Source organism: Aulostomus chinensis, chromosome 8 (genome assembly GCF_037954235.1).
Source record: "Aulostomus chinensis isolate RoL2024-O1b breed Wild chromosome 8, RoL_Achi_v1.0, whole genome shotgun sequence".
Classification (NCBI taxonomy): Eukaryota; Metazoa; Chordata; class Actinopteri; order Syngnathiformes; family Aulostomidae; genus Aulostomus; species Aulostomus chinensis.
This window is the reverse complement of record NC_141327.1, coordinates 22,360,349-22,382,017: the sequence shown is the minus strand read 5'-3', so window position 1 is coordinate 22,382,017 and position 21,669 is coordinate 22,360,349. Positions and strand designations below refer to the sequence as shown.

The window sequence follows — 21,669 nt, the reverse complement described above, 5'->3', positions numbered from 1 at the left end:
CTAGAATCTGGATGAGACGGTTCTGATGCTGCAGAAGCTCTGATGGCAGGAGGACGAACGCACTGTTTACATGCGTAATTACTCGGCTTTTACACCGATAATTGAAAATGTGAACAGTAATTTATAAAGTACTGTTTTAATACACTGACTCTTGTTTGAGTGAGCTTATATCCCCTATGTTGTGCAAAGATGATGTTTTATTTTCTCTCATCAAGCCTCAACGCTGGGTAGAGCCAACTAGAATAATCTTGTTTGTCTAGTGGAGTGGTGAATAAAGGGTTAAACCAGTGCGGGACCCCAGTGGAGTGTGAGGCTGCATGGTGAGGCACCTGTCTCTGCTGTCATGGGACGTTAGTCAGCCTCTCTGCTCCTGACGGCTGCAGCCACTCTCACTCCTTCACTGCCCGGTGAGTAACTACAACAAAAGCTTTTTTTTTTTTTTAAATTATTATTGCCGGTTTATTTCATTTAGCTTTAAATACAAAATGCAGGCATAGATTAAATTAGTCAGCCAGAATAGTTTAACTTCCTTCATCTGACTGAGAAACAACTGAAAATTATTGTCACAATGAAAAATGGAAGAATTACGAGTCCAGATATGAAAACCAGGTGTGTATTTTTTTTTTTTCTGGTAAAGACTTTAACTGGCTTCTGAAGAGAAGTGGTTCACTTTAATTAGCATTTTTTAAATTTCCAGGCTCAGTTCACACATTCAGTATAGAAGTAAATAAAAACATGAAAAATGGTTCATGTTGCTTCTTTGCTTTTAAGGCAGCAACTTTTAACTTTTTAACAGGAGCAATCAGAATTAATCAGATGTTTATGTTTATACATAATAATCTCACATACGGGCACACAAGGTCCCATAAAATTTCAATCTTACATGTACTGTATATTTGCTAAAAATTGAAACTTAACTCAACAGTTTGCTGAAACTACCAAAGCCTGAGTATCTGATTGGGAAAAAAAAAAGTCCAACATAGAGGACACAGTGGTGTTTTTGTGAACAGAGATGTGTTCAAGATATATTAATGAACTTTTTGTTTGTTGTTGTAGATTTCTATTTACTGATTTTCCATGTAACTCTTCTTTTGTGAATATCAAATGAAAGCTAGAATGTGGTAGCTCGCGAGCGCCTTGTCCTTGGAGTTCCCGCCAAATTGAAATCATTATTTATTTAAGCTTTGATATAATAAGATGTAATAGCTCTAGAAGGTGCAACCCTCAGGGTTTTCTGACCTGTGCACAAAATGTTTCCCTTGGATTTCTGTTTATAACGCCACGGTCTGCAGACATTTTTCCTTTAAAAAGTTGTTCTTGTCTTTTTTCTTAAGCCGATGTTGTAAATGTAATAAACGCTGAGTGCTCCGACCCTAGAGCTGGTGATATCGTATCCAGAGTGGGAACGGGGTGTTGAGCTGTTTTCAAAACTTCTAATTTAAGTCATCCTTGCAGCTTTAGTTTTCAATCCTGACTCATAATTTCCTAATTTCCCGCTAGAATTCGTTTTATGTAAAACAATGTGATTATCTAAGCCAGCAGACTCTGGCATTTTGCTCCGTGACACGAGTAACCACCAACTATGCAACAGACTCCCAATATGAAGCGAGACCTGGAGGGAAACTAGAAAAAAGGACTTAAAGTCCTTGTGTTTCCCACTTATTGATTAACAGCTTCCCATTCTGGAGTCTGATGTCTTTTCAGAAATAAAATCGGAGGCGTTGGGAGTAAAACTCTTTCAGGGTACGAGGGGCGCCTCTCAGTTGAGTCCTTGTCTCACTGCAGGTGAAGCCTCCCTTCTGATGTAGATCAGCTGCTTCGACCGCTTCTCTTACGTTTACCAAACACGTGACTGACGCTTCATCAACCGAGCCTCTATTTTATTGTTTAAACGCATCGTTTCATCATTTATGACTTTGAGTAGCTGGTCCTGCCTCTCATGCTCATCTCAGCGATTGGACAGCGTGTGAAGCCCTTGCTCGTGTACTCAGACTCAGACATGTCAGTTAAGCAGCGGGTCGTGACCGACGGGATGATGGTCAGCACGGGCCCACATTGGTGTCCGGGCCTTTGCATCAATTTCTCCGGCAATATTGCTGGAGGTTTGTGCTGTCTGACTGCTGACAATGTTTGTGTGTGGTTTTTTTCATTCTGACAGTGTCAGAGAGGATGATGGAGGGAGCCAATCACATCAGTATTGCAATGATAGAGGATATTAGCACCAATGGGACAGCCAAAGTTACCACAACCATGGACCAGTCCAAGCAGCCGTGCGGCTCCACAGTCAGCTTTCACAACATCCGCTACGGAGTGCATTTGAAGAGCGGCTTCCTCTGCAAACGGACCACCAGTCCCAGGGAGATACTGGTGGATCTAAAGTCAGTTTCATTTCAGATGTCCTGTTTTTGTGTGTGGGTGTGCTAGTTGTGCTTCACTCTCGGAATGTTGTGAAGATAAATTCAATTTTACATTTTTCCAAACTGCATTTACATGAGATCCAGGACCATTTCAGCTTGTAAAAGACATAGAAGAGCTGATATTTAGAATGCAGGACAAAAAAAAAATACTACTTCACATATTAAAACATCTTCATATTCTTTACTGTGACTGCTCGCTGTATTCTGGATAGTAGTGAATGGACTCCTTACATTGGTTTCTTTGTGATGGTATTAAACATGCTTGACATTTCTCATGGACGAATGAATCATTTCATTTGATTTTGGGTCTTTTCCTGCCTCTGTGTTAATTATATGATATTAAGCATGGTTTCTTGCATATAATCTCTCTGATGCACTAAAGAGCAGTCTGCCAGGGAAACGAATTAAACACAGTCACGTGATACGCTGCCAAGCTTTTATTCAATCTTTTAATTCCATTTTATAGCAGACTTTTCTTTTTTTGCTTTTGTGGAATTATTCCTTCTGAACTTAAAGCTTCTGTTCGTACCTATTTTTTTCAATGGAATTGCTCAACGGTATAGATTTTTCAGTTTGCGTTTATCAAGAAAGGTTGCAGGTAACAAGACCAGCATTCTCCCACAATGCAACATCCTTAAGTTTCATAACGTTGCAATAGACAAGTATTATCCCTATCCACATTGGTTCATTCTCGTCATATTTCTGTTGAAAATATTACAATCTGCCACAATAATGTTGGATTAAAAGCCTTAAAAAGATGCAAATGAAAATGAATGTAAATATTTTCGATCGTTTTAATCTCTGGCTTGATTACATCGCTCTTTTTGTCTGCAGTGGGATTATGAGACCTGGCCTGAATGCAATTCTTGGACCAACAGGAAGTGGAAAGTCATCGTGAGTATAAATTTGATTCACTATGAATGTATTCGAGACATCTACTCACAGCTGGTGTAGAAATAATTCATACTCAAATATGTGGTGTGTGTGTGTGTGTGTGTATTATAATCTTACGTAAGATTCTTGGATATTCTGGCTGCTCGGAAGGATCCGTCAGGTCTCTCAGGAGAAGTGCTCATTGATGGAGCTCCACAGCCTCCGAACTTCAAGTGCCTCTCTGGCTACGTGGTTCAGGTGCTTTTCCTATATGTTAAAGTACTTACTCCTTCAGGAATCTACAAGTGACCTTCCCTGCCTCTGACCTTTGACCTTAAGTCATTGTCTCCCTCCCAGGAGGATGTGGTGATGGGAACTCTGACTGTGAGAGAGAATCTGCGTTTTTCTGCAGCACTGCGACTTCCCAGCTCTGTGCCTCAGAGTGAGAAAGAAGCTCGAGTTAACCACCTCATCAGAGAGCTGGGACTCACCAAGGTGGCTGACTGCAAGGTAAGTCATCACACTGACGCTAGCTGAGTAGAGAACACAGACAAGGAGCCTCGTTCATGAAATGCTCTAACGCACTAATTTAGAGGGAGATGTCAGGAGCACAGACTTGCTAATAGTCATCAGGCTCTGCTTCCTGCCTGCAAGACTAAATTGTGGGCTAAAAACTCCAATGCGTGAGCAAATTTCGTCCCAATGATGGGATATTTTTCTTGATTGTGTTTTCCAAGGTTGGCACCCAGATGACCCGAGGAATCTCTGGAGGAGAGAGGAAGAGGACCAACATCGGTATGGAGCTGATTATTGATCCTCCGGTTCTCTTCCTGGATGAGCCAACCACAGGACTGGACGCTAGCACCGCTAACTCTGTCCTGCTGTTGCTGAGAAGGTGACGAGGAAGCCGTTACCTCACCCTCTGACATCACAATGACATCACAATTCCCTCAAATCTACACTTGCAACAACTCTGGATAAGAAATGCTCTTTTTTTTATTTTTAACATGCACACGTGACACTTAATTTCATAAATCTGACGTTCAGTGGTTCCAGTCTGCAATGTTCATTGCAACACTTTCTTGCCTTTTTCCTTAAAAGTTTTAACAAGAATGTAAAGTTGATTAAAATCTCGTAAGAATTTTATGCAGATTGCACCCAGTAATGAAGCTCTGCCATCTCATCATGTCTCATTTTTATTCTTTTTAGCAGTTTGACATTTCCTTGGACTGAGAGCCGCCTCTTTGGGCTGGCAGCAAAGGCCATTTTGTCATAAAAAGGCTCTTAAAAGCTCAATATTTGCATCTTTAATCTTCAAGAATTCATCTTCAGTCGATTGTCTATTCTTACTACCGTATTTAAAAAAAAAAAAAAGACTGTCATCCTGTTCTTGCATTTGTTCTTGCTTTTAAAAACACTTGGTATTTAATAGAAACTGTAATAATAATAAACTTAGTCAAACCTAGAATGTATCAAAGTGTTGAAATACCTCCAGTGTTTGTTGTTCATAAAAACTTAAATCATTGATTTTCTTATTATTGCAATTCTTTTTTTACAAAACATGTGTCTATACAGAATGGCCAATCATGGAAGAACCATAATCATGTCCATCCACCAACCTCGATACTCCATCTACAAACTGTTCGACACGCTCACCTTGCTGGTTAGCGGTAAAATGGTGTATCATGGACCAGCACCAAATGCTTTGGATTACTTCTCCAGCATCGGTGATTATCCACTAGATTCTCATGATCTTTTATCAGGAAATGAATGGATGAAGTGATGTCAGTGTGAGCCCTTGTGATTTGTGATCCAGGATACTCGTGTGAGCCCCACAACAACCCCGCCGACTTCTTCCTGGATGTGATTAACGGAGACTTCACTGTCACAACCCTGACCAAAGTCAACGGCTCTGAGGGTAAAAAAAAAATCATACGGTGACAGTCAAACTTCATCGCTGACTTTTAGAAACACGGCTGCCTTCCCTGTCCTCACATTTTAAAGCCAGTTATGTGCACATTTTACACAGCTGTCCCCAAAAGACGGATACATATGGTTCAAATTTTCCAGTTTCATGATGAAAATCCACGTTGGCAATTTATAGAGTTGATGTAGGTTTTTGCATGCATTGCAGTAAAATATGTCTAATATTCAAATATCATTTCTATCTCCTGAATGCACGATCAGATTTGGACTTTGAGGAGCTCAGCAGCTCCAGGCAGACCATGGAGGAACGCCTGGTGGAGGAGTTCAGGAACAGCGGCTACTCCAGCGACACGCGCGCCGAGCTGGAGCGAATCGTTCAAGATAAGGAGTGCATCCTACGTCCCCTGTCACGCACCATCACCTACAACAGCTCCTTCTTCCACCAGCTACGTTGGGTGCTCAAGAGAACCTTCCAGAACCTCATGTTGAACCCACAAACATCTGTGGCCCAGGTATAAACCCCGGTTTCTCTCTTTAAACACAGTCATCCCTTTCCTACGCTAGATACTGCTTTTCAATCACGTTCATAGCCAATTCAAAACCATCCAAGAGTGCAGGGTCTCATGTTCAGTCTATCAGACGACATTGACCAAAGACCCTTTTACTCCTCCCCTATCCAGCATGAGTTCATAAATCACCTATTTTATTTTCAGTATCCATTATGAGGCTCCGCTGAAATTAAATTTGAACTTTATCTTTTGTCACGGTTGATGCTCACGGAACTATCATTACAGTTATTGTCCGAGTTCTGAAGGCTCTTGACGGAGGACGGATAATAAACAGCACAAACAAGCCGGACGACTAGAATTTCATCCCAATACTTCAAACTGTGATGCAATTATTAGTGTTGCGTGAATGAAATGAGATGATATACGCCCCTTTTACACAATCAGCTACAATTATATGGTAAACTTTCCAAATTAAACCCAGACCTCTGAGAAGAAGGACAATAAAATCACAGACATCAAATCAAATCAAATCAAACACAATCTATCCTTGTTTAAAAGAATGAAATGAAACTGCTGGTTGATGAAAAGGCGAGGAAGACCTGCAGATGGAATTTTGGATTTCAAGTGATTAGTGAATGAGCGGCGATGAGCAACGCGTCGTTGCGTTTAAACACCGAAAGCAGCGAAACATGATGGGACGGTGCAGAGAAATTGGAACCGTGCGCGGGTTCTCTACAGCTCTGACAGGTACATACATTCACATCTCAGTCTGCTCTCTTCTTGTTCTCCAAACCTTCCAAAGAATGAAGAGTGGACAATAATCAATGTTGGATGTATTAACAGCAATTTGAAGGGCTCCAGACTTAATGCTCTCATTAGTCACCCCAAGGCAGCAAAATGCCTTGAGAAGTCTCCTCACTTTAAGAATTATTAACAGCTAATTGGCCCTAAATAAGTCACAATAATCCTACAAGTGGGGCTCTAGGTGGTGTGGGCGCCGTAATCGGCTTTGGTGACTGTTGTGACCCGACTCTTGCCTCTTTGGGCCAGGATCTGAACTGATATCATATCTGACCAAAGCCCTCTGGCCGTTGTCCGGGACTCATCACATGATGGCGTCATGACTTATCACTCCACTGCCCTGCTTTCACATGAAGGGCTGGGGGGAATGAGCTGAAAAAGGCTCAACCTTATTAGCTGATCCCTTCACCCTGGGAACCGCTTAGTCCTGTCATAATCTGTAAATTGTTAGGATTAAAACTTGTGTCGTTTTCACTTTTCTCACTCTTCTCTGTCATCCTGCCGCCGCCAGCTCTGGTTGTTTTCTTGGATCAGCTGGTCTGGGGTAGGGGCAAGACGTTCGACCCTGATCCCCACAAACACTTTTGTCTTTTTTTTTTTTTTTCCACAAAGAGGACATTGCTCATGTTTGGTTTCCTCTCTACAAAAAGACTTGATAACGAGTGCCATCACTGTGCTACTTAATTACTGCAATTATTTCCCTGTTTAATCCATTACATTATTTACTTTGCCTTTTTTTTTCTTCCAGATAAATTTGCCGTGAAGATAAAAAAAGAAAAGATTTGTTTGTGTGTTGCTTTTATCACATCAAATTCCTCCTTGTAAGCCTCCTAGCAGTTGTCTAGAATTTTGTCGGGCTGTCGTGAATTCTTTGTTCTAGGGTGGATTTTAGCACAAATAAAGAGATAAGACCTGATACAAAACTGTTGCTGCCAATCAGGAGATTCTCTAGCTGTCCATCAAAGCTTCAAGTCTTTCACTTCTATGTTGGTTCAGGTTGGAGTCCACATTTTCCTGGCCCTCATTGTGGGAGCCATCTTCTTCGGGGTCAAAGATGACCAGAGCGGTATCCAGAACAGGTAGGAGAGAGGATGAAGCAAACCTCTCTTTTTATTTTTGTCAGCAATCACGTCACTCTTGTATAAACAGATGCTTTGCCTGCCTAGCCTCAAGGGTATAATATGAAATATTTCCAAATTGACTGTCTAAAAACAAGTACACTTTTGTAAGTATTTTGTTTGCTTCTATTAAAATCAAAACTGTGTCTTACTGATGTCTGATTCATCAGCAAAGTTTGCCTCCGCCAGAAATTCAGCCAGAAGGCTTTTGTAATGCATGTTTAAGTTGAATCTATTTTCTCCCAGAAAGGCTTGGTGTGTCAGAGGGGGGCTTTCTGGCAGAAAGCCTTCAAGGCATACCTCTTGTGCGGTTGTTTAAGAATTAGCATAAGAACTCCTATGATCCCACACTACTTCACCATGTCATCAAAATTAACTTGTTTTGATTGACAGACCCCCATAACAGCAGGAATAACAGTGTGTTTAAGACACCAGAAATACAGCTGCACTCATTAAAAATCCTATAGCTGATGTGAAGTGCACCTTAATGTCACAGATCACACAGGGAACTGTTAAAGGTTTTTTTATACTGTACATATGGAGCCCTTTGCTTTGTGTAAATTCCTGCTTTACTAATCCTCTTACCATATTTTATTGGGCACAAGCTGGTACTCACAAGCCCAGTGAAGCACATCAGAAACCTCAATGGTTTCTCTCTTTCTTTCTTGAGCATGGTTCAATGAAACTTAAAGCCCTAATGTCATTATTTTCATGGTCAATGCATAGGCTGTATGGCAGACACCAGTGTGTATCTACCCCTCCTCTTCAATGACTGTGGGTGAGAAATTAAGGCCCCGGTGGAGTCAGTCACCATTTAAGACCTCTGTTCATATACCAGGGATAAACTCTTTGCAGTAAGATGTTTTTCACCGCTGCAGTACTACTTTGGGACTCCAGAAAACATAATAAACTAGCATTGTGTCTTAGCTTGACGCTAACGGCGACCTGTGGCCAACAACTACAACAGCAAAGATGTCCAAAAACTGTTGTTTTGAAAACTCTGAAGTCCATTGGCAAGTATAATCAACTTCTTCTTTATCCAACTGTATACCCAGGAATACAGGGCGCCGAGGGCGAACCAGCTGGATGGTTTTATTTTTGGTAATTTGGGGGCCATGGTGCAGCATTAGCTACGAGCTAAATGTATCTGACTGGCTCTTTCTACATTCTGGAGTCACAAACAAGTGATACGGTAGTGAAAAAAAGTGTTTGTGAGATCAAGGCACCAGCTTGTGAGTACTTGAGAGGGATAAGCTTTTTTGGGTTAAGTATCGCTTTAATGACAACATTTTTTCCTGCTCTTCTTCCAGAATGGGAGCCCTCTTCTTCATCACCACCAACCAGTGTTTCAGCACGGTGTCTGCAGCTGAGCTCTTCATCACTGAGAGGAAGCTGTTTGTGTATGTTAGGAAATTGTGCTACAACGAGGAGACATAACTTCAACATCCTTGTGATCAATGTAGCAGGGAATGTTGGTTTGACTTCTGCTTGGGTTTTCTTGTAACAGGCATGAATACATCAGTGGCTACTACCGAGTGTCTGTCTACTTCCTCTCGAAGATCCTGTCTGACATCACTCTGCGCACCGTCACCTCGGTCATCTTCAGCTGCGCGGTCTATTTTATGATCGGTAGGAGTAATGTATTAGTCACAGGACTGCACCTCTACAACATAAACAGACTCTCCAGGGATGATTTTTTTTTAAAAATCAATACATCAAACCGCCCCTTGCTGATTTGGAGGAAGAAATATAAGCTTGTTTCTATTCTTTTAAGCTGCACCTTTAAGGTAAAGGAAATGGTAGTGACAGTGATGGAAAGTGTGTGTGTGTGTGTTGTATTCTTTCAGGGCTCAAATCCACAGTGGCAGCCTTTTTCATCTTCACTCTGACTGTAACACTGGTGGCCTACACAGCCACAGCGATGACCATGGCCATCTCAGCCGACCAGACCGTGGTGGCCCTGGCCAACATCTTCATGACTATCACCTTTGTCTTCATGATGGTGAGAGAAAACCAATCAGGAAACACCTTACTGGCTCTCCCCTCAAGTTGTGTGGAGAACTCACAACTAAGAAGGGCCAGAAGCTCACCTTGGAGAAGATATGCTCTCTTTAAATTTGTTTTGTGAGATATATCCCCATGAGCCGAATCAGTGCAGCCATACATTACATTATTAGTACCGCCGGTGCTTTTGCTGCTGTGATGTCATGACGTCATGCATGAAAAAGCTCTTCTGCTTGTGCTAAGATCTTCTCAGGTCTCCTGGTGAACCTCCCCAGTATCATGGACTGGCTGGCTTGGCTGAAATATTTCAGTATTCCTCGCTACGGTCTTGCGGTAAATCAGATTTAGGACTACATTTCATAGAGATTATCGACAGGATTTTTTTTCTGCTCATCTGTTTTTTGTGGTTTGTACGTCCAGGCCTTGAAGATCAATGAGTTTGTAGGTTTAAGGTTCTGTGAGGAGGCTGTTGCCCCAAACAACACGTCTGCCATCATGACCAACTGCAGCGTGAGCACAATCGGCCTGACGTGAGTATTCTTCCACAAACATCTTACAGGTTTATTTATACCTTGAGCACAAGTTGCTTTCTAAATCATTTACACGCTACGGACTAACCAATAGGGACTTGTGTTACTCCAGATGTTCAGGAGAACAGTATCTGGACTACCTGGGAATACAGTACACCACCTGGGGCCTGTGGGAGAATCACGTGGCCCTGGTCATCATGTCCATCGTGTTCCTCGTCATCTCCTATCTGAAACTACGCTACATTAAGAAGTTCACTTAAAAGTCCGACGAATGCTCATTGATAGTTTCTCTGCTTACCAACACCTCTAAAGCTCACTAAATGCAGTCTGACGCCATCACCCCACTTTCATCTTTGTGAGACGTGGATGGAGAGCTGCTGTATTTCACTGCACTCTTCCACCTTGACACGTGCCAGTTATTTGCATGAATGTAACTGTTATCAGTGAAGGTAAAATACAAACCTGGATGTAAACACCATCTTGTGAAATTGTGCCTCAAGAAGGTTAAAATGACAGGGAGACAGTACATTGGATGAGTAGATTTTAAAGGTTTTCACAGTGTCCTAGATGTATTTCTTGTCACATTATACATTTATACTTTACGTTTACTTTTCACGTGACTTTTTTTCAACTGTTGCTCAAAAGAGCTTGTACGCATACATTCTGGTGTATAAATATTTTCATGTAACCTCGATTGTGTTTGTTTGTTTTTTTCAAAGCCATCACGATGTGGACATGCATTCATTCTGTTGTGTTTGGTGCTGATCATCTTAGGTGTAACCTGAAGGATTTATAGTCAAATGCTGACATGCACAGCATTCATTTATCCGTCAACGGATACGGAGAGTTTCTATTTCACTCAAACAATGAATGATAAATGGACTGATCCAAGAAAATTATTCTGGAAAGGAACCGCAACAGTAGCAGCAGTAACTGGAATATCTGACCTTCCCTTACACTTGTACAATTACTACCAGTTACATTCTTAACTTCTGGACTTTTCTGAAACTTGATCAGGAAAGCATGAAGCCGCAAGTTTATGTGAATTGATTTATAGATCTGGTCTCTGTGGTCTCTGGTCTATAGCTAAAGCAAACTGCATTAAGTTCTTCTAGATATTCAAATCTCCACAACACAGCTTTGCTGCACGTTCTAGTTTTTCATGTTCTATGTTCTGATGTGTCTTATCTATGTCGTACTTTTTGCCTTTTACATCCAAACCTGTGAAAGCAGAAAAATAAGAACAAATGTGTACTTTATTAACACTTTATTTGGCATAACAGATAAAAAAAAAAAGATTATAAAAAAGTAAGGCACAGGAAAAATATAAATGCATGGGTTTCCCATGAACACTAGATGCACTCCAAATCGAAGTTTGTTAAACGTTACAATATGTTCCATAAAACCATAAGCTATTTATTTGAAGCTTAATTGATGTGTGACAGAATGTGCCACACTTTTAACTAGTGTTTATTCAAATTATTATTATTTTTTTAAATCAGCAAAATGATCATTAAAAAAACTGCCTTTTTGGTATCTGTTGAAATGAAAAGATGAATGAGAAGAGTGATCGAAAGCAAGTGAGCGTATTTCTCACAAAGTATTAAAATCATATGATGTGTACCGCATATACAAAAGAATAGAATATGCTTGCAGGCTGGTGTATGATGAATATAATATGGTGATGATGAGCCCTTCTAGATCCTTCATTTCTCCTTCAGCTTCCTTCAAGGAAATTACACTTGATAAATAGCATTAGACAGATTAAAGAATACTTTTTGGAATCTCAGGAGAAACTCACTCACACATTCAGTGCATTAAATTATTTGAGCATTTGTTCTCTTTTATAGTACGTCAAGTAATATGAACAACGTGCGATGTGTTTAATTGTACCTCTGCACTTATTAGTTTCCTTTCAGGCTAGTCGTATGGCTGCAGGAGTGGAGTGTTCTTCACTAACGTCACACACTTTGGAGCACTTCACACATGTCCGCTCCCGTTTGCACTTGTTTCAAGGCCATCGGTGGACAGAGACGAGGAGGGACGGGGTCGGAGGCCAACTGGAGTAGCTGGATGCGGGTGGCTGACCTGGGAGACCATATCATCAGACTCGCATCGCTCCAGCTCCTCTCTAAACAACCGCTCCATCTGCTCCCGATGGGCTTCAGTATCCCGTCCCAAACGCTCATCCTGATAAAAGGAAATTACAGACTCGTTGGTGTTTCTTGGTCATGCGCTGCTTATTCTCTGTACGGCACCAGCTCAACAATTCTCGACCTGACTTCCTGATTTTTTTTTGTTTTGTTTTCTACTGGGCAAAATTTGTGGCACTTCATTAGTATCACCTCTGTTGTGTTTCTACAAGCTGGACCGATACTAAAAGGTGTAGGAAAAACACAAAGACTACCAACTGGTCAAAATTATCAAGTGTCAGCAACTTTGGTTGTAAAATTTGTCTCTTCGCTGTGGCAAAAGTCAAATACTCGTATAAATATAACACTTCCTTCGTTCTTCAAAGTTCATACATGCAGCTGCTGTACCTGAGTTAGCTGGTGATACATCCATGTTCGTGTCACAGCAACATCTCACCTCCATGACTCCATCCAGCAGCCTGCCCAGCGCGTCTCTCCTCTTCAGTTTAGCTCTCTCCATGTCCTCCAGCTTCATAATCACAGCGTCTATCTTGGACACGATGCTGCCTATGGAGTGTTCCATCCTGTCCACACGTCTCACCAGCCTGAGAGGCAGAAGGCTGTCAGTCCTCTTAAGTTACGCATCAGAACTCAACACCAGGGAGATTTACATGTGATGGCATGTTAAAACGAGTCGTTATGCTTAGTTTTACTACCTCACCATTTCAGCCCAGCTCATTAATAGAGCCCCGCAGAGTTTAATGTGAATAATGTGATGTGTGTTCTATCATATTTGATGTATTTGGACGGAGACAAATGGAGGCTCAGAAACTAAGATTTCAGCTTCTGCACATGAATCAGGAGGCAACAGACAAGATTTTGGATCCTGAAGCGTTCAGGTTTGTGTTTTTAGTCACGAGTAGTTTTGATCTAACTTTGACTACATGGAAATAAACAGTTGATACGGAGCACAAAATAAGCAAGACACATGAAATGTAACCTTGCAACATATCTGCTACCAGCTGATGGTAACTAAACCTGTTTGTGCATCTGGACAGTCCGACCTTAGATGTTGATGCTAAGGTTGAGGATCACATAAAATTTGGGCCTGGCATGTTGAAATGTTTCAGTTCTGTTCATTTAGGTGCAGTGAGAGTAACAGCTGCATACACTTGAAACTCCTCATAGGAGACACCCCCTGAACTGCTGCCACGGCGACGAGAGCTGTGGCCGCTATCTTCGTCATCGTCCTCCTCTGAGTCGTCCTGGGTACGAGGGAAACTCCGCCCACTACTGGGTCTGGTCAGCGAATTGCGCTCCAGATCTAAGTCCTCCTAGCGTACGAGCAGAAACACACTGAGCATCTGCAGCCGTTGTGGATGTGCGTTGACAGCATCTCCATTTAATAAGAGACAGCTGGCATCATCACTCACTCTCTCTTTCTCCAGGTCGTCTCTCATTTGCTGGTGTTCATGTTCGGTCAGCTCCTGGTCGCCATCATGGTCATACTTTGCAAAGATGGCCTGAATCTCTGCATCTGTGTGGCCCTTCCTGAGTACCCACAAATCAGATCAGGGTAGACATGAGTGACTTCGCTCGGCATTAAATAACCATCAGAAGAGTTTATAGGTTTGGTCACCCTTTTAAATCCTGACGCAGCTCATCAAAGTTCAGTTTGCCCCCAGCCTGACGCAGACTCTCTGAGATGTCATCGACTGCTGTTTTTTTCAGTCTCAACTTCATCAAGGCTTTGTTACAACCCTGAAGGAAGTTCAAGAGAATTTAGGATTCAAATTCAATAAAAACCCAATTTTAGAATCATATTTACAGACAGACAAATACCAAATACCTTCTTAATGAGGTCAGTCATCTCCATCTCAGACCTCTGCTGAGACATGTCTGCCTTCACCTCCGAGTACGTGTCATTGATGATGGCCAAAAACATATTCTGTACAGAGAGAAATGAGAGGTTTCCTGTGTACACGAGGTGCTTAGATAAGTGAACAACATAGTGCAGAGGGGAGCCTACTCACCATGAGAATGAAGAAAATGAAGAAGACAAATGTGGTGAAGTAGATGGGCCCAAGCACAGGGTTTGCATTTTCAATCTCAGAGAACTCGAAGTCTCCCAGAATGATCCGGAACTGTGTAAAACTACAGAGAAAGCACACATCTTGAACGACAACTGGGAACAACTGGGCATATAAACAGTATTTTCCAGGACAGACAAGATAACAGCATTCTAGTCACTATATTCTTACATGCTGGCTTGGAATGTGCTGAAATCGTTGACCTGGGTTCCAAACACCAAGTAGGCCAGCTGAGCGTACGCCAGGAAAATGATGAAGAACATGATGGCAAAACCTACAAGGTCCTTGGCACAGCGAGACATGGTGCCAGACAGCTGACTCATAGTCTTGTTGAAGTTGATGAACTTAAAAAGCTGAGAGGATTTAAGAAGTAGTTCATGGTTAGTTGGGGGTTAGTTCATTTCTACGTGATTATGAACCCAGGGGAAATATTTGTACCTTAACCCAGGAGAAGAAGACGATGACTGCAGCCACATTGTTAAACTGAACCTGCAGGTTGGCCAAAGACTCAAAGCTGGGGTGAGACGTGTGGTTCTCCAACAGCCCCTTGAGAAGGCTTCCAACCATGGCTGTCCTGGTTATGTTCATGATGATAGCAACGACACTCAGCTAAAATTGAAGCAGAAATAGTATAACTGAGATCAGACCTCACTAGAAACACTTCTCTGGTGCATATTCCAATAATCCCGAGATTGATACGTACCGCGACAATGACAACATCCAGACAATTCCACAGGCTCTTGAAATAATGCAGGCGGTGGATGTGTATCTCCAGCACCTCCTCCACCACGTAGTAGAGAATGAACAGGCAGAATGTCACCTCACACAAACCCACAAAGTAGTCCCAGCTTGACACGTATCGGATCAGACGCACTGTTTGGAACTGCCAGGAGGTCACCACTCCGCCAGTAGCAGGAAACTCCACCAGTAACCTGACAAACACATCCAATCTTAATCAGAATGATCAGCTGTGCTGGTGCATCTGCTCTGTACTCAGACTGTCAATTCTCACCTGATGATGCAGAAGAGGTTGATGTTACCATTGTACACAGAGAGGTCGAGGAAGACAGCTCTGGTGCCTCTGTCCAGCCACAGGTGATCTTTGAGAAACTGCAGTTGGACTGCTGACTCCTCTTTAGTACGAGACAGGTCTTGGTAGTATCCCCCACCTCCATATTTAGATACTTGACCCTTATAACCGCTCCCGTTCATATCACTCTCGGTTGTATAAACCCAACTGAAAAAGAAAATTACAGGTTAATGTAATACTTTACATCTTACTTTCAAAGATAGAAAATTGTTTTTTTGTCCTGAGTATTTGCACTCTATCTATATCCAACACAGGCTATCAAACAAGCAGACGTACGCGGTTCCATTCTTGGGGCCGAAGGAGGTGGTGTCCTCGTTGGTTGGGGTGTACATGTTGTAGCAGTCCTGAACTTTATCCCTCAAATCCTCATGGACGGAACAGGACTCATTGCGGACTTTGACCTGTCGGAGCCGTGGCACCCCTAGTAGAAGGTTCTCATAGTAAATGAGACTGTTGTTCTCTGGCAGGCTCTTGTTGTTGTACCACACCTCCCAGTACATGCCATTGAGGAAAGGCCCCTCTGTGAACTGCAAGTTTAGGACAGTCTGGATCACGAAAAGGGAGAGGCTGGACAGGAGGATTCAGACACATGTAACAACCTGACATCTCAAATTAGTGACTCTGACTTTGTGTGACCTCGGTTTAACAATCAGCTTCCTCCTGGATTCCATAAAGACTAAGACCCCGCGCAAACTAGCCCCTCCGGATCTCACCGTTCGCTTCTACACATCCTGCTCAGGCTGAGAATATTGCGGCACTGTTACACTTTGAAATTTGTATAGAAGTGCACAGAATACAGGACAGAACATTCCACCGCTCATCGGGCAGCAGAGGTAGTCACAGTGCTGAATGAGCATCTGCATGAACATCTGAGACTGTACAGCAGCTCACTCAAAATACAGATGCCGTTGAGGTAACATGCTGCACCTTTTTTGCATATCGCCTTTGTTTGATTCTGTGTAAATGATCAAAGCGTCATAACAGCAGGATTATTTGGACGTTAAATTTTGTTGGATTTCTGTGTTAAGTCACTCCTTATTGCTTGGTCTAGGACAGCTGAAGCAGCCTTCTACGCTATCCCGGGGCTGGTTATAGCCTTACATTTTCCATTTCGATATGATTGGTATCTACTGGTAGTATAATAAAAACATAGTAAATAATAAACATTTCATTCTACCTCTAACATTGATCAATGTTACATTTTACCTTCCAGAACTCCTCCATAGTTGAGAGGCTCCTAAAGGTTGAAAGGTCTCCAGCAGACAGCGGCGTGTCCAGGAAAAGCTGAGACATGACTTTGGTGTAGTAATACATGTTGGCACTCACCATCCCGTAGGTCACTGCAGAGCATTTCACAAAATAAAATACCATTACTGAGAGTATGTAGAAAGCAATGAGCATCACAGGCCTCATTCATGAACGGCTCTCAAGCAAATTTGTTCTTACACCTTACAGGACTTTTCAGCCCTCAATTTAGTCTTGCAGACAGTGAGCAAATACCTGAAGGTTACCTCTTGCAAGATAAAACTTTTGCAGGTCTGGGTGATTGCCAGTTACAAGAGGTATACAGTAAATGTCAAGAGTAACAAAACTCGATTGAGGGTAAAAACAGTTCTGAAGAGTTTTAATATTTCATTAATGGCCCAATTTGATTAACACGACATATATTGAACTTTAATCCGCCTCTGCATTCATGTTCACAGCGGTGTACAATTTTGAACACACAGCAGCTCTGGAAAATGGTTTTATTTGTCAAGTTCTGCTTGGCAAAATATGCCTTATTCCTGTCTGCAAGAAAATCATTTCCTGATCCGCCCAAAACCACAATTTGGCATTTTTCTAGTTCAGCGAAATAAAGTACCATTCATTTTCTCATTACACACACTTAAAGCGCACTCCTCAGTTTTGTGCTGTTAGTGGAACATTCTACCTGGCAACATTATGAAGTAGACACTTGTGGAAAATGACCTTTCAGCTGCAGATGTGAATTTTGTTTTTTGGGAATGTTTACAAAAAAAAAAATCCATCTTGGTGTCAATTTAAGTCTTTTAATTACCGTACACTGAAACTGTACCTATTGAAAATGGAAGTCTAAACGGTTGATTCATGACATGGTACACAACCTGTAGGAATACATTTCAAATATAATGTTATAAATGCATAAACACAATGAGCATCTACAACAGACACAAATAAGATACTGAGATAATAAGATCTTACGAGCTTTTCAGAAGCTTTTAAGGGCACCTGATAGTTTGTTTATTACCAGAGACATAGAGATACACACCCCCAGAAAACTCAGCTATTTCCATAAGTAAACTCCAAGCAAACACGTATCATAACCTACTTTGTATATATTCTGTTGTCAAGGTTCTTAGCAGCAAACTTTCATGCTCAAGACAAAAATAGATCTAAAAAAGAATCCTGTGTTCTTGTTCTCCATGTTTATGCATGCAAGTTAGTATTTATTATGTAACTACCCCCCATCCCCCATTCAACTTCCACTAGAGAGCTGAGCAGACAATCAGTTTCAAACAAAAAAAAGCTCCACTGACTTTTCACTCTGACTCATAAAAAATAGCTATTTTCAAACATGGTGCAAAAACAAGATGCCATCAGGGTACGGTTGTGTTTTAGTGTTTACTTACAGATACATACAGTGATGAGGAACCCGACATATGTGACCATCTCTCTCAGGACGTTCCGGAGGTACCTTTCTCTACTGCTGTCGCTGTCCTCCATCAGCTCTGTTCCCCACAGAGCTGCAGAGAGAAACAGGAAGAGATTTCTTGACACAAACATTCCAGTGCAATACATTCTACCTTTGTTTGCTCATTTTGAAAATAACTTCAAAAATAGTTAGCAATTTATCTTATCGTTTGGTTTTTGTCCTTTGGGCGCTTTGCAATGTTGCTTCATTCACCACTTCACACACATTCATAGTGATGATGGAGCTGCCGTGAAAGGTACCTCACCAAGGGGTTCACTTTCAAAGTGGGTTGGGTTGCTAGCCAGGGCCATGCCATCATGACATTTATTTTACCTGTACTCTTTTCTCATCATCACTTCTCCAGATGATGTCTTACTTATATCTCTAGCGCAGCACCTTGAAAGCTAGATTTAATAAAAGATTATTAATTAGGACTGGAGTTTGGCAGCTGTGTACTTCAGGTAATCACCCTGATTGTTATTGATGCCTAAGAATGTTGAACGATTTTAATAAAGAGTAACAAGAGTGACTCACTTCTGATTTTATGGAGTATCTGCTTCAAACAGCTGGGGTGCTCCTGCCTGTCCTGCTGCTGAGCATCCACGGTTGGGGTCGGGTACAATCCTCCCCGGGGGATGTGGGTGCTGCTCCCGCCGCCGTTGTAGCTGCCCAGGCCGCTGCTGCAGCTGCTGCTGGAGGCCGTGGACACCGATCTCCTCCCGGGACTCGCTGGAGGCCAGTCTGCCTCCATAATCTCATCCTCGGGCTCAAAACCCGGGTTGTCCCGACTCCAAGCTTGTCTCGACGGAGGGGATGGGGTGCCCACGACTCCTCCGAGCCCCAGGTCTTGATGCTGGATGTTCTCCATCTCTATCCCCTCGCCTGCGTCTAATCTGTGGGGCAATTTGCAAGTCTGGCTCGGCGGTATGGTTAGCTGCTGGGGTCTGACCCGGGATGAACTCATGGTGCAGCTTGCTAAATTGGCATATGCAAATGATATCTGTTAAAAACTCTGGGGGGCATAAAAAAAAACAAACTGAAAAATGCTTGAATTACAACGGCTGGAGCATCTCGTGCATTTCACCTCAGATACAATCAGACACAGCGGCTAACTTTACACCCTAAAACTGACACATAATTGAGAGAAGTGGTTAAAATTGAACTTACTGAGATGAAACGACAGAAGGGAACTGATGTGACTGGTCACATTACAGACATTTAACTGCCACCACTACTTTTCACTCTCACCAAAAAAAAAAAAAAAAAAAAAAAAAAAACTTCCTCTGGAAATCTTCGAGCGATTCTCAGTTATGTCTTCCAGACGGTTCTTGTTTCCTTAAAACGATGCCTTAAAGCGTTTTATATAAAGCGTTTAAGTTGTTTGCCGGGAAGCTAAGGCTATTTACAACTGAGGACATCAAAAATGCCTTGTTTACGTCAAAGTAGAAAGATACTTTTCTTGTTCCAGGACAGCCATCTTGTTCTCGAACTGTTCCCCAAAACTCCGGGGCTCGTATTACACTAAAAGTCATGGCGTCACATTAAGGATGGAAAGTCTGTTAATTCGCTTTTTGCGCTATGGAGTCATTGCATCCATTTATAAAGTTTATTAAATTAATATTTTAAATGTATAGCTTCTTTGGAATGACTAACTTGTTTCTGTTTTTTTTTCCCACCAAATTGCTCTCTTGCCACAGTGTTCCTCTGGATCGCCTTTTTCTCTTTTTATTTTTCTTTTTTACATTTTTAACCAGAAACTATATGTTGTGATTTAATCTTTTTTTTTTAAGTTGGCTTGCAAGCCCTGCATTAACCGAAACTGTTAAGTATTTGGATGAATGCTGAAGTTACATAACCCCCGTGTGTGTTTGTCCGTGGTTGCTATGACAACGAGGCACTTACAAAAAAAAGTCCACTTGAAGTCATCAATTAATGAATGCAAAACCCAATTAGAGAACTGCTACAAACACTTATAAAATAGATGTAGGTCCATTGTATAGGTGTTTGGGTTGCTGCTGTAGTTTTTCCAATATAAACCTTAAAATGTTATGTTGCAATTATCTGTGGTTGACAATTTTGTGTGTGTGTGTGTGTGTGTGAGTGTGTGTGTGTGTGTGAGTGTGTGTGTGTGTTGGGGGGTGTAAATCATTGAATAGGCCCCTCAATTAAATTACTTTTTTCTATTCTCCTACCATATGCAGGCACATTTGGACCTATTGTGTAAGAACACCTCTTGCTCTAACATTGCATTTCATGAGCTTACAGCCCTGGAAAGATAAGAGTGGGCCAAATTTGGAGCAAAAATTAAGATTCCGGACACATAAAGTAGATCGTTGGCTGAGTTTAGGCTGCCACAACCGCTGAATTAATGCCATCTTTCAAGGCCAAACATGGGCCAAAGAGAAATTAACAGAGAACACGTATGGGCCACATTTGGGCCATACATGTATTGATATCTGGGTAGCTGTAATATAATGCAGATTAGATTAAGATAGAAGTAGTACTTACTGAAACATAGATTAAAATAATGTGAGTGCCAAAATAATATTGACATATCAAAACAGAATTTGGCAGTAGTGTCTCCAAGCTGATAGCAGTAAATGAAATAGATGGAGATTGTCAAAAGTATAAAAAAAGGAATTAGAAGAAAATGCAGGAGTAGACGTTCATTAAGCTTAATTAAGTTGTTGTGTGAAAGGAAATACATTCATCACATTACATGCCAAGGTACATTTTAGTGTTAGATTATACTTTCTCACATTCCACTCTTGATATTTATTAAACCAATGAAAAAAACAGACAAATACAAACTCTAAGCTTTTTTCTTTTATTTTAAGTTAAAATATTTGTTCTAAAAAATTAGGGATCGTCATAAACTGTATGAAGCTTCTTTAACCACATGGTGGTGCTGGGTATCCAAATTTGTTGAAGGCAATGTGTCTACCAACAGTAAAACACTTGTTAAAAGCATCAGCTGGAGAATTAATATGAAAACATTGTCACAACATTTAGTGCAATGATGAAAACTTATTGTCACTGGCTTAGCTTGAAGTGACACTGCACCTTGCATTTTTATTACTCTTCTTCCATAAAAATGCCTGCTTTTACTGCCTTGGTGATTACTGCATATGATAATTTGCTTTTTGGTTATTGAAGATGTGATTATTAAAGATAATTTATCGTTATTATGAAACTCTGAAGCATCCCAATGGGATAGAAAGTTTTTTTTAAGGGTTAATTTGATGAAGAAAAGCTTTCTCTACTGTCTACAACATTTCTTGGCAGCTTATCACTGCAATGACTTTTTGCAATGTGTGTAAAAGCCAAAACCCCAGATAAGTTCTGGGCTCAGGATGCAGACTTGGATCTTATCATGACATGTCTAAGAATACATTAAACACATAACATAAATTACTCTGCGCGTCATGGCTTCTTTAGCTTGGGGCGCAAAAGGTCTTCACATGTGGAG

The 21,669-nt window shown here is 41.5% G+C and overlaps 2 protein-coding genes across 3 annotated transcripts; one reads left to right on the top strand and one right to left on the bottom strand.

The window, feature by feature from the left end:
* The first annotated feature begins 375 nt into the window (after window positions 1-375).
* LOC147257656 (broad substrate specificity ATP-binding cassette transporter ABCG2-like) lies at window positions 376-10,854 on the top strand. The gene is made up of 16 exons (XM_086211722.1): window positions 376-407; window positions 2,159-2,378; window positions 3,252-3,311; window positions 3,434-3,548; window positions 3,648-3,800; window positions 4,028-4,185; window positions 4,866-5,017; window positions 5,107-5,208; window positions 5,478-5,728; window positions 7,523-7,605; window positions 8,955-9,044; window positions 9,152-9,273; window positions 9,492-9,646; window positions 9,892-9,981; window positions 10,069-10,178; window positions 10,291-10,854. The coding sequence occupies exons 2-16, from the start codon at window positions 2,170-2,172 to the stop codon at window positions 10,436-10,438; spliced, it is 1,998 nt and encodes a 665-aa protein (XP_086067848.1). The 5' UTR covers window positions 376-407; window positions 2,159-2,169; the 3' UTR covers window positions 10,439-10,854.
* A 582-nt stretch (window positions 10,855-11,436) lies between these two features.
* pkd2 (polycystic kidney disease 2) lies at window positions 11,437-20,034 on the bottom strand. Of its 2 annotated transcripts, none has more exons than XM_086211721.1 (16): window positions 19,368-20,034; window positions 18,735-19,175; window positions 18,139-18,252; window positions 16,697-16,830; window positions 15,767-16,017; window positions 15,413-15,637; window positions 15,104-15,332; window positions 14,839-15,009; window positions 14,572-14,753; window positions 14,344-14,464; window positions 14,160-14,258; window positions 13,950-14,071; window positions 13,744-13,861; window positions 13,481-13,641; window positions 12,768-12,915; window positions 11,437-12,368 (listed from the first exon to the last, which is right to left on the bottom strand). In XM_086211721.1, exons 2-16 carry the CDS (start codon window positions 19,162-19,164, stop codon window positions 12,159-12,161), a joined length of 2,715 nt encoding a protein of 904 aa, XP_086067847.1. In that variant the 5' UTR covers window positions 19,165-19,175; window positions 19,368-20,034; the 3' UTR covers window positions 11,437-12,158. The 2 variants fall into 2 exon arrangements, with proteins under 2 accessions (XP_086067847.1, XP_086067846.1); XM_086211720.1 differs by having other exon boundaries at window positions 13,481-13,644; window positions 19,368-20,033.
* Window positions 20,035-21,669: the final 1,635 nt, after the last annotated feature.